The sequence below is a fragment of the Taudactylus pleione genome, unplaced genomic scaffold (genome assembly GCF_031769625.1).
Source record: "Taudactylus pleione unplaced genomic scaffold, aTauple2 ptg000681l, whole genome shotgun sequence".
NCBI lineage: Eukaryota > Metazoa > Chordata > Amphibia > Anura > Myobatrachidae > Taudactylus > Taudactylus pleione.
In genome coordinates this window covers 415,707-428,658 of record NW_028285083.1, presented here as the reverse complement: position 1 = coordinate 428,658, position 12,952 = coordinate 415,707, and the positions used below count along the sequence as shown (strand labels likewise).

General features: G+C 47.3%; 1 protein-coding gene across 1 annotated transcript in view; it reads left to right on the top strand.

The window, feature by feature from the left end:
* The window catches only part of HYDIN (HYDIN axonemal central pair apparatus protein), a 329,731-nt gene that overhangs the window by 207,782 nt on the left and 108,997 nt on the right, over positions 1-12,952 (top strand). Inside the window, 11 exon segments of the mRNA XM_088455949.1 lie at positions 1,459-1,595; positions 1,676-1,803; positions 1,900-2,091; positions 2,199-2,348; positions 2,497-2,736; positions 2,815-2,977; positions 4,462-4,632; positions 5,790-5,960; positions 9,942-10,115; positions 11,952-12,172; positions 12,280-12,414. Coding sequence (XP_088312075.1) covers positions 1,459-1,595; positions 1,676-1,803; positions 1,900-2,091; positions 2,199-2,348; positions 2,497-2,736; positions 2,815-2,977; positions 4,462-4,632; positions 5,790-5,960; positions 9,942-10,115; positions 11,952-12,172; positions 12,280-12,414 — 1,882 coding nt within the window.

The following is a 12,952-nucleotide window of genomic DNA, read 5'->3' as shown; positions in this document are numbered from 1 at the left end:
TGCCCTCTGTGTACCTCCTCCTCCTCCCACATTATTACCGGTGTCAGATGGGTGTAGATTACCCTCTGTGTACTTCCTCCTCCCACATTATTACCGGTGTCAGATGGGTGTAGATTGCAGTCTGTGTACCTCCTCCTCCCACATTATTACCGGTGTCAGATGGGTGTAGATTGCCCTCTGTGTACCTCCTCCTCCTCCCACATTATTACCGGTGTCAAATGGGTGTAGATTGCCCTCTATGTACCTCCTCCTCCTCCCACATTATTACCGGTGTCAGATGGGTGTAGATTGCCCTCTGTGTACCTCCTCCTCCTCCCACATTATTACCGGTGTCAGATGGGTGTAGATTACCCTCTGTGTACCTCCTCCTCCCACATTATTACCGGTGTCAGATGGGTGTAGATTACCCTCTGTGTACCTCCTCCTCCTCCCACATTATTACTGGTGTCAGATGGGTGTAGATTGCGCTCTGTGTACCTCCTCCTCCTCCCACATTATTACCGGTGTCAGATGGGTGTAGATTGCCCTCTGTGTACCTCCTCCTCCTCCCACATTATTACCGGTGTCAGATGGGTGTAGATTGCCCTCTGTGTACCTCCTCCTCCTCCCACATTATTACCGGTGTCAGATGGGTGTAGATTGCCCTCGGTGTACCTCCTCCTCCTCCCACATTATTACCGGTGTCAGATGGGTGTAGATTGCCCTCTGTGTACCTCCTCTTCCTCCCACATTATTACCGGTGTCAAATGGGTGTAGATTGCCCTCTATGTACCTCCTCCTCCTCCCACATTATTACCGGTGTCAGATGGGTGTAGCTTACCCTCTGTATACCTCCTCCTCCTCTCACATTATTACCGGTGTCAGATGGGTGTAGCTTACCCTCTGTGTACCTCCTCCTCCCACATTATTACCGGTGTCAAATGGGTGTAGATTGCCGTCTGTGTACCTCCTCCTCCCACATTATTACCGGTGTCAGATGTGTGTAGATTGTCCTCTGTGTACCTCCTCCACCTCCCACATTATTACCGGTGTCAGATGGGTGTAGATTGCCGTCTGTGTACCTCCTCCTCCCACATTATTACCGGTGTCAAATGGGTGTAGATTTCCTTCTGTGTACCTTCTCCTCCTCCCACATTATTACCGGTGTCAGATGGGTGTAGATTGCCGTCTGTGTACCTCCTCCTCCCACATTATTACCAGTGTCAGATGGGTGTAGATTGCCCTCTGTGTACCTCCTCCTCCCACATTATTACCAGTGTCAGATGGGTGTAGATTGCCGTCTGTGTACCTCCTCCTCCCACATTATTACCGGTATCAAATGGGTGTAGATTGCCGTCTGTGTACCTCCTCCTCCTCCCACATTATTACCAGTGTCAGATGGGCTTTGCCTTCCTACAGTTTGCTGTGAGTCTCCTCCTGTCCCTCATTATACCTATATCATGGTGCTTGATGTTCCAGGGCCGATCTTCCGGAGTACCTGCTGGACTTGGGCTACGTTATACTTGGAGATGTCCGTTCACATGTTATAAAAATCACCAACACAGGACATTTTCCAGTATCCTTCCAGATAGACCGCCATGGGCTAGCAGGCACAGGTATGACATGGTCACACTTATTATAGAGTACACGGCTGTCTGATGAGAGACAGGAGTAATATCTGTCTTCTATGTAACAGGCTTCACAGTGGAGTTAGACCGCGTTAAGAATCTGCCGTGCTGTCACATTGAGACTTTCCAGATCAAGTTTGATCCTCAAGGGGCCAATCTCAGTCTTGGACCTGTTGATGTACTGATGCCTATTCAGGTAACTTGTCTTTCTTACTGAGGCAATATATGCTGTAATGTCCTCATCTCCTCCTGTTCTTCTGGTGGTGTCAGCCCTTATATCTCTTTTTGGTAGGTGTGTGGAGGCCCAAGGTACTCAGTACGTCTGAGGGCATCGGTGACAATGCCATCTCTCTGTGCGTCCCATGACAAGGTGGAGTTTAGTCCTGTACAGTGTGGCCAGTGTCAGGTCAGGTCCATTCAGCTCTACAACCAGCTTCCAGTGCCCTGTAAATGGTCAGTTGTGAACCAAGAGTCCGACGTGAAGGTATCTCCTCTAACTTGTCTTCTTTCTTGCTGGTCCAGTGGGATCTAGATATTTCTCCAATAAGACATGACCAAAATGTTTTTCTTATTGTGCTTTGTGTGCTGCAGCTCGACAAGCACGTCCCGATGCATCTACGCAAAAAGCTGCGTCACGAAATTAAACCGAAAGCTGCCATTTTTGAGGTGATGCCGGCACACGACCTTCTCCTCCCAGGACAAAAGAAGAATGTGGAGATAAAGTTTCTGCCGCAGGAAGAGGTAAAGTACAAGATCCTTGTAATAATAGATGGTGGCAGGAGATGAGACCCGAGAAGCGAGAAGGATGCATCCAGGATGCGTTGTGGCCTCGGCATGTACAGATCTTGTTTTTAGGTTGATAAAGTTTTGTTCTCTTTTCCTTTGTTAGAAGCTGTACAGTCAGCGACTGGTCCTGCAGGTAGCCCACAGCAGCCAGCGAGTGATGATACTGGTAGAGGGTCAGGGTCTGGAGCCCCATCTGGAATTCTCTCCATCTGTACTTGAGTTGGGCCCCATCCTGCCTTTTAGCCCTGGAGATGACTTGGAGGTTCTGGTGAAGAACCCCTGTACCTTTCCGGTTGAGTTCTACTCCCTGGAGATGGACAAGCAGTACGTGGAGGAGGAGAAGGTAGAGTACGGACACTTAGTGCTATCTTCCTCTCTGCTTGTATCAGCTGCTGGAATCTGCTATGTGTTTTGGATTCAGGTTTTACGACTGCTTACGGGTTATGACTCTCTGAACACCCTGCTTCTACCCCTCCGCTTTCCTGGAGAGAAGTTACCCCCCGAAATCCTTGAGTATTATGAGGAGAACAGACGACTGCTGGAGGAACATGGTGGGGAACAATTGGTGGAAATAGCTGAGACAGGTGATAAAGGGTCTCGTGAAATCAGTGTCTATGGTCTGGTAAAAATAACCATCATGGTATTCCCTGGCTCTTATGTTCTGTACCTCACTGTATGTGTTACGTTCATGCAGGATATTCACCAGGGGGAAGTGTCTCCTATGACTTCTTTATTGTCCTGTATGCTGCACAAGCTCTCAGTGGGTGCAACCCCAAGAGTGATCCTCTAGATACTGACTGGATATGGGGCCAGGGGACTGTGCAAGCAGCAGCCTGGGGACTGTGCAAGCAGCAGCCTGGGGACTGTGCAAGCAGCAGCCTGGGGACTGTGCAGGCAGGGGCCAGGGGACTGTGCAGGCAGGGGCCAGGGGACTGTGGGCCTGATTCAGACTTGGGAATAGAGTGAGATCTCTCTCTCAACTGATCATCTTGGTGAAACCATGCTGCACTGCAGGGGGGCAGATGTAACATGTGCAGAGAAATTTAGATTTGGGAGGAGTGTTTCCAAACTGACATCTAAATTGTAGAGCAGGGGTTCCCAACCACGGTCCTCAAGGCACACTAACAGTCCAGGTTTTAAGGATGGCCATACTTGAGCACAAATGTGTTAATTAGTACTGCAGTTATTTTGATTTTACCACCTGTGCTCAGGCATGGATATTACTAAAACCTGGACTGTTAGTGTGCTTGAGGACCGAGGTTGGGAAACACTGTTGTAGAGTAATAATAAAGCTGTGCAGTATTTGTGGGCTACATGCAAAAGCAGCCAGTATTTACCCCACATGTAAAAAATTTATGTATTTACACCCCTTGCATTGCAATATGGTTTGTTTAGGTTCACAGTTGAGAGAGATATCTCACTCTATTCCCAAGTCTGAATCAGGGCTTAGTTGCCATGCAGAGACCACGACATAAACACACCAACAGCAGCTCGGATGGTGTAGTGGTTAGCATTACTTGCTCACAGCACTGAGATTGTGGGTTCCATTCCCACCACAGCCCTAACTGTGTGGCGCTTGTATGTTCTCCCCTTGTTTGCGTGGGCTTCCTCCTTGTACTCCGGTTTCCTCCCATAATACAAAAATATACTGTAGGTTAATTGGCTCCCAACAAAATGTGGTAGGGAAAATAGATTGTAAGTTCTACTGGGGCAGGGAATGGTGTAAATGGCCAAAGTATTCTGTAAAGCGCTGCGGAATATGTGTGCGCTGTATACATAACTGGTAATAATAATAAATAGCCAGTTACTGCATCAATAGCGGTAGGTGAGGAATAGTGCAGGTAGCTAATCAGGAAAGTCACCAGACCCAGCTGTAGTGATTACAGGATCACACTTCAGGCTCTGCCTCTTGGAAGCGACCATAGTAATTGAGCAGGAGGAGGAGCGGAACCTCACTGCGGCATGCACTTGCGACCACCATTTCTGGCACGGTGTAGCTATGTTACTCACTGCAATGCTGGAGGCTTTTATCTGCTTTTCTCACAATGTTCCTCCATCCTATCTTCAGGTGCTGTGGAGGCAACAGCGGAGGATCAGGTCTCAAACACAGGTGACAAACTTGAGTTTCCTGCGTCCCAACACATCCCATCTGCCACTAGTTGTGATGATAGCCATTCCTCCCTTGCTGGAACCAAACATGAGGATGCTGCAGAGGACCTTGAAAAGCCAGTGAGCTCAGGTGAGCAGGAATGGGGACAAAAGTGACCCCATATGAGAGGAAAGATGTCAAAATAGTAGGAATGGGGAAAGGAATGATGTGAGAACAGCAGGAATAGGGAAGGGAGTGATGTGAGAATAGCAGGAATAGGGAAGGCAGCGATGTCAGAAAATCAGGAATGGGGAAGGGAGCAATGTGAGAATAGCAGGAATGGGGAAGGGAGCGATGCCAGAAAATCAGGAATGGGGAAGGGAGGGATGTGAGAACAGCAGGAATGGGGAAGGGAGCGATGTCAGAATAGCAGGAATGGGGAAGGGAGCGATGTGAGAACAGCAGGAATGGGGAAGGGAGTGATGTGAGAATAGCAGGAATGGGGAAGGGAGTGATGTCGGAAAAGCAGGAATGGAGAAGGGAGTGATGTGAGAATAGCAGGAATGGGGAAGGGAGCGATGTGAGAATAGCAGGAATGGGTAAGTGAGTGATGTCGGAAAAGCAGGAATGGGGAAGGGAGCGATGTGAGAACAGCAGGAATGGGGAAAGGTGTGATGTGATAGCAGAAATGGGGAAGGAAGTGGTGTGATAATAGCAGGAATGGGGAACGGAGCGATGTCAGGATTTGTGCAGGAATCTAGGTGAACAGGAATGAGGAAGGGAGCACTCTCAGGTGTTTTGGCGTCTCCACATGCCTAGAAATTATATTTTTAAATATATATATATTATATCAAGACTGTGTCCTAATCTGTTATGTTACCAGTGGTGATAACTAGGAGGGTGTGAACTGTAGAGCACAATAGTTCTGCTGTACTTTCAACTGAGGGCCTCATTCTGAGTTGCACACAATGCCAATATTGAATAAAGTCGCACACTAGGGAAGGGCCTGTATCAGTGTAAACATAAAGTCGCACGCTAGGGAAGGGCCTGTATCAGTGTAAGCATAAAGTCGCACACCAGGGAAGTGCCTGTATCGGTATTAGCATAAAGTTGCACACAAAGGAAGGGCCTGTATCGGTGTAAGCATAAAGTCGCACACTAGGGAAAGGTCTGTATCGGTATTGGCATAAAGTCACACACACAGAGGTGGGAGTGTCCCACTCAGAGTCAGCACCTAAGCATCTCTTATTCGCTAACTGCATCACCTGGAAATCCCGGCATGACACCAATATTTAATTTCCCTCTAGGTAATAAAGTTCCCCTTGGTGATGGCAGCAACAAGGCTGTGGGGGAGCTGGAGCACAGTCCTGTGGCTTTGGCTTTAGCTCGCTACCTAGGTATTGACACCAGTAGCGAGGGGCAAGCAGCAAGAAACCGCCGGGGCATTGCCCTTATCGTACATGGTGCCCCCCTTACTGGTGAGTAGAACCCAATACAATTCATTATAGGGAAGATGAAGCCAGCTGATCTATGTCACTAGGCATCCTAATAAAAGTGATTTCCGCTTTCATGCAATTGGGGGACACTGGAACACTGAGGTGTAAAGAACGAATCCCCGTTCACCCAGAACTGTCAGATTAGAATCGGCACTGGAGGCACGGCTGTCAGGTGACCATCTCCTGGATTCTAGTTATGGTCAGCCCCTTCTTTCGAGGTCTGTATGGGAGGAGTGGGTCCATAATCCCAGGAGCCAATATGAGAGGGGTCAGATGAGTGCTGTCATGGCACCCCTGCATTAAGGCAGGTACACACCTGGACGAGCAGGTGATTTAGCGGCGATGCGATGTAATGATACACAGATGTGTCCTTGCTTATATAGCCTTAATACAGCATGCAGCACGATATACCTGGCGTAAGTGCGCCGTCAGGTCCTGTGCAAATCTGCTGGAGACTGTGCACCAGGGGTCTGCGCTGATTAATGCAACACTTGTATATCTGAGTGCGGCTGAGATTCTATATGAAACTTGGTGTGGAAACAGCTCACAGACATACAAGTATCACATCAGATTAATCAGCACAGTCTGCCGGTGTGCTAGCCATATAGAATTGCGGATTAGATGCATTTTCGCCAAAAATATGCCCGGCGTTAGCAGAGTCTCATGGGACCCCGCACACCAAGAGGGGCTGTTTGGCGTGACTGCAGCAAAGACTAGTGAGGACACATTTGTATCACATCGCCATACAGATTGCATGATCCACTGTACGACAGTGAGATATGTCATAACATGTCTAATGTAACTATAACGGATCGTCCGTGGCATTGGATGTGCAGCACATCTGATGGGAAGATACAACCGCGGACGATATGTCATATAGTGTGTATCCTGCATTAGACACATGGATGTGGAGGGACTGTACTTCGGACAGCAGCTATGCTGGACCCTGCTAAGAGGCCATATTTTTGGAAGCAGCTGGCAACTGCAGCTCTTCATCCGACCTGCCTGCCTTGTCCTCTGCAGGGAAGTAGAGCTGAGAGGGGTTGGGGTGCTGGTTCTTCCAGTCTCTCTTTCCTCTTCTTTACTGCACTGTGTCTTTTCTTCCTCTACATGTCCACTTGGGATTGTGCCCTGCAGCTGTCTTCACATTTCCTCCCACATTCTTACTATGTCTGGGAAGGAGTGTATGCCCAAGCTTGGAGGAAGGACAGTGATGCACTTGCCTCTGGAGACACCCACTGAGATGGCAAAGCCAGTCTGGAGAAAGTCTTTGGCCAAAGATCGTGCAGAGCTTACAACGCTCACCCATGCTCTCTGGAGCTTCACTCTCTCCGACAACAAGACGACTTGGACTCAGAACCTGGCAGAGGTGTCCTTGGAGAATCACTTGAAAACTATGGAAGCATCAGCTTCTGGCTGCTCTTCAGGCTTTAAAAGTATCCAACTCTGAGTCTTCCAACCAGGAGGAAGGTGAGGTGGTTTGAAGACTCTGACCTTCAGGTTCCCACATGCCCTGACGAGAATGCCAACAGGAAGCAGGGAGTAGAGGATTTAGAGATTGCCGGCTGACTTCATATTCAGGACAGCAGGGAATCTGAGATTAAGCGGATGAAGAGACTGACCGTTTCTTTCCCCTTTTCCCCACTAAATTTAAAGCAGTTGTTTATAGGGCTGGTAACCCCATAGTGTCCAAATGACACTGGAGTCCCTACCATTTTCTGGAGAGGTTTTAATTTGTCCCAAACTGTGCAGTTCCACTACTTTCAATTTCAGGCTCTGCCTTTAGCCTTGGCTACAACTGTGTTCACAACGATCATGCTCGTGATGGCTGCCATTCTCCTATCTCAGGGGGTGATGGTCAGGGGGTTACCTAGACAATTTTCTGATCAAGGCAGGCTCTCGGGTCTTGCTGCAGACCCGTGGCCTAAAAATAGCTTAGATTCTCAGAATTCACAGTTAGATCATAAAGTACAGGATGTCTAACATGACCCCTTCCTACCGGATTCTGTCAACTTCTGGCCGACAAGGCATTCTTGCAAATGTAAAAGATCATCTCTGAAGGGACTGGTGAGGTCCCTATTACCCTGACAGGTTCAGTTCTCTTTTGCATAAAGGTCCTAGGAAGAATGGTTTCCACTTATGAGGTGGAGCAATTTGCACAGTTCCATTCAAGTGCAGAACAAGTCTCGCAATTATTTGACCAGCCAGATTACCATATGCTCTAGTCAGAGGACGTAAGTGATTACTAGGAAGGGCCATGAAGAACGATTTAGACAGTGTCTTTAATAAATGACCATGGGAGAATCAAGAGTACCTTGGCTATGAGAGAGACCAGCTGATCATAGAATGGGTGGTTCTACACCTTCCAGGCATCGGAGCAGTTTTCATTCTCTGGCATGAAAACTGGGAAAACAGAATTTCTCAGCAGACAAAACAGTCACCATGGGGAATGGTCCCTTTACCCAGAAGTCTTCAAGCAGATTGTGGACAGGCAGAGATTCCAACATGATGACATCTATTTTGAACCACAAGTTGGAGTGTTACTTCACCAGGACAAGGAATTAAGGCATTTTTGGTAGATGCAACATCTGTCCCTTGGAACTTACATCTGATTTACCTGCTCCTCGATATTCTTCCATTGACACGATAAAAAGAGAAGGATGTTCCTGTGATTCTGGTAGCACAGAACTTGCCAAGATGGTCAAGATAGACAGACGTTTTAAGATAAGAGAGCACAGTGCCTTCCTCTGTTAAGCCAGGGCTCCAGAAAGTACCTCAGATGGCTTCAATGTCTTAGCTGCCATGTGGTTTATACAAAGTTCAATGCTAGGAAGCCAGTTTTTTCTAAAAATTACAACAGGATTTGGAAGAACTACATCTCATGGTGTGAAACAAAACCCTTCTTTTCTATTGGGCTGGTGCATGAGGGTCTTGAAAGGGTTTTAAAAGTCAGCTATTTAAAGGTTTAGGCCTTAGACCTCTTGGTTAACTTTTAAAGAACACTGTTTCTTTTGCCTAATGTGCAGACCTTCTTTCAAGACGTCGTGCATGCTCAGCCTCCATCCATCCTCCCACTATTGCCCCACCTGCTGATGACAGCAGCCTCCCTATGAATCTTTGGATTCAGCAGAGTTGAATTTCCTTACTTGGATGACCATTTTCTTTGTTCACTGTCTCAACAGGCACAAAAGTTTCACAGCTGGTGGCTGTGTTCTGTAGCTATCTTTCTTTTTCTTTTCTTTCCACTCAAAGTTCCATGTTATTAAGAATATTGTAATTTCTGGCCATAGACCAGTGTAAGCCTCTAGAGGAACAGGGCTTTCTTTGTTCTATTGAGGTCTTAATGTCCACAGGACTGACCTGGATATTGTTTCGGACAGATGACCTGTTGGTCCTCTACAATGCCTGCAAGAGATTGGTCAGCATCGAAACAGACAATTGCCAGGGGTTACTTTGGTACTTTGTCAGGCTTCCTTTGAGGATGTTACGGATCTGGTTACAGAATAGCTGAATAGCTTTGTCGTGTGGCCAACTGGTCTCTGGTACACAACTTAAATTATACCAATTTAAATTTTTTTATACCCAAAGATGCTAATTCTGGACGTAAGGTTCAGCATTCCACAACTGGGCTTTCCCTCCCTCAGGGACATCCCCGGTATTCCAGTGTTTCCCGGTTGGATAGTAGGAGACAGTGGGATTTTTACTCATGTGTTTAGTTTCTCCCATTGGAGAGGGTTTTGACACCCTCCCGTTACTCTTGTGTTCATGTTTCTGGTAGTCTAGTGTGGTATAGAGGGGGAGTGCCCAGGCTCCCGATACCGCAGTCTTTACCCCAGTGTCATCCAATGGCCTCTGAGAAAAGATTTAACGTAAGTGTAAAAATCCCATTTTCTGCACAAAGTTTTTTTTTAATCTAATGATCAAGACCGATGGTGTAATGTCTCCTTTCCTGGTGTGATGCAGGCAAGTCCTACATGGCAGTGGTTTTGGCCCAGCGTTATAATGTTGCCTGCCTTTCGATTGACTCTGTGGTACTAGAAGCAATATCTGATGGGAACAGCCAGACCGGTCGGAGGGCAAGACAACTGTGTGCCAAGGCTGCGTTGGATCAGGCCCTGCGTGAGTCTGAAGAGGCAGGTGAGTAATCTCAGAGGCTTAGATGTATCTGTGTGGTACATGGGATTTCAGTGTATAACAGGTTCTGTCACTTTGCAACACTGTCAAGAAATAAAGAGCGTATAATCTGTCCTCTGCCACTTGTTCTGCTTGTCCTCCTTGTCCTCCAGCCGTTGTGTCCCGCCATATTACCCCTAGTTGTAGGAGCATAGTCCATGCCACCAGCAAGCTCCTTCACCGGTTACTTGGTGGTTCGTGTAGCTGCTGCAGCACGAACCAGCAAGCTCCTTCACCGGTTACTTGGTGGTTCATGTAGCTGCTGCAGCACCTCTTCGCTAGAAACTGATCATGCCTTAGCATGTGCAGAGCAGCAGGCAGAGCACTGGCTCGGGGCATTGGACTAAAAACAGGGCAGCCGGAGGACTGATTAGAGTGTTACAGTAGCTCTTATCTGTAGGCCACAGGATTACCACAGCTAGTAATAGGGAAGATTAGTGCTAAAGAGATATCAAATGCGAAACACAATAACTCAGGTAATAAATGTCACACACATGCACATATATATATATATATATATATAACACGTGTGTTCCTCATTTAATGACACCCTTGATGCATATGGGATGTGTGTGTTATGGAGGTGTATGTGGAATGTGTGTGTGTTATGGAGGTGTATGTGGGATGTGTGTGTTATGGAGGTGTATGTGGGATGTGTGTGTGTTATGGAGGTGTATGTGGGATGTGTGTGTTATGGAGGTGTATGTGGGATGTGTGTGTTATGGAGGTGTATGTGGGATGTGTGTGTGTTATGGAAGTGTATGTGGGATGTGTGTGTTATGGAGGTGTATGTGGGATGTGTGTGTTATGGAGGTGTATGTAGGATGTGTGTGTGTTATGGAGGTGTATGTGGAATGTGTGTGTGTTATGGAGGTGTATGTGGAATGTGTGTGTGTTATGGAAGTGTATGTGGGATGTGTGTGTTATGGAGGTGTATATGGGATGTGTGTGTGTTATGGAGGTGTATGTGGAATGTGTGTGTGTTATGGAGGTGTCTATGGGATGTGTGTGTGTTATGGAGGTGTATGTGGGATGTGTGTGTGTTATGGAAGTGTATGTGGGATGTGTGTGTTATGGAGGTGTATATGGGATGTGTGTGTGTTATGGAAGTGTATGTGGGATGTGTGTGTTATGGAGGTGTATATGGGATGTGTGTGTGTTATGGAGGTGTATGTGGGATGTGTGTGTTATGGAGGTGTATGTGGGATGTGTGTGTGTTATGGAAGTGTATGTGGGATGTGTGTGTTATGGAGGTGTATATGGGATGTGTGTGTGTTATGGAGGTATGTGTGTTATGGAGGTGTATCTGGGATGTGTGTGTGTTATGGAGGTGTATCTGGGATGTGTGTGTGTTATGGAGGTGTATGTGGGATGTGTGTGTTGTGGAGGTGTATATGGGATGTGTGTGTGTTATGGAGGTGTATATGGGATGTGTGTGTGTTATGGAGGTGTATGTGGAATGTGTGTGTGTTATGGAGGTGTCTATGGGATGTGTGTGTTATGGAGGTGTATATGGGATGTGTGTGTGTTATGGAGGTGTATGTGGAATGTGTGTGTGTTATGGAGGTGTATGTGGAATGTGTGTGTGTTATGGAGGTGTCTATGGGATGTGTGTGTTATGGAGGTGTATCTGGGATGTGTGTGTTACAGAGGGTTATATGGTGTGTTATGGAGTTATAGAGTAGTCAGTATCTGGTGTAAATGGGATTTAGCAGTAACGGGTGTAGGAGTACCTAGAATGCTGCTATTGACGTGTGGTGATGAGATACATGATGTAACATGACGGGTTGTCTCTTGTAGCCGGCCAGGCAGCAGACGCAGTGAGTGGTCAGTCTGGACTTAGCGTGGAAGCTCTCGCCAAACACACAGCAGAGGGAGGACAAGGATCAGAGGCCAAAGTCACTCCACAGTCTGTCATCTCCCGTGTGAATCGGGGCAGTCTGCTTGCTGGGAAAGGCAAAACTGAAAGTCACCAAATAATGGGCAGTAGACAGCATTGTCCTGACCCAGCTATATCACAGGTAATGAGGAAACCAGACTTCCATACCCCCCGGGGCCACACCCAAGCCTTCTTTCTTACTATTATCTGTGATACACAATGAACAGTATGGCCTTTATTTTACTGCAGACCGGAAGCTCACCTCTTCCAGGACCAGCACCGCGGCGTCTAAGTGTCAGTGCAAGTGTGGGCGGGGAGCTGGGCCTGATGAGCTGTGTTCTTCCAGAAGACCTTCTGCTGGAAATTCTGAGTGATCGGCTCCAGGTATACATAGTGATATGTATGATAGTGTCAGCTATAGGACTCTGATCTTTGAGTGACAGCTATAGGACTCTGATCTCTGAGTGACAGCTATAGGACTCTGATCTCTGAGTGACAGCTATGAGACTCTGATCTCTGAGTAACAGCTATGAGACTCTGATCTCTGAGTGACAGTTAAGGGACTATGATCTCTGAGTGACGGCTATGGGACTCTGATCTCTGAGTGACAGCTATAGGACTCTGATCTCTGAGTGACAGCTATGAGACTCTGATCTCTGAGTGACAGCTATAGGACTCTGATCTCTGAGTGACAGCTATGAGACTCTGATCTCTGAGTAACAGCTATGAGACTGATCTCTGAGTGACAGTTAAGGGACTATGATCTCTGAGTGACAGCAGTAGGACTCTGATCTCTGAGTGACAGCAGTAGGACTATGATCTCTGAGTGACAGCTATAGGACTCTGATCTCTGAGTAACAGCTGTGGGACACTGATCTCTGAGTAACAGCTATGAGACTCTGATCTCTGAGTGACAGCTGTG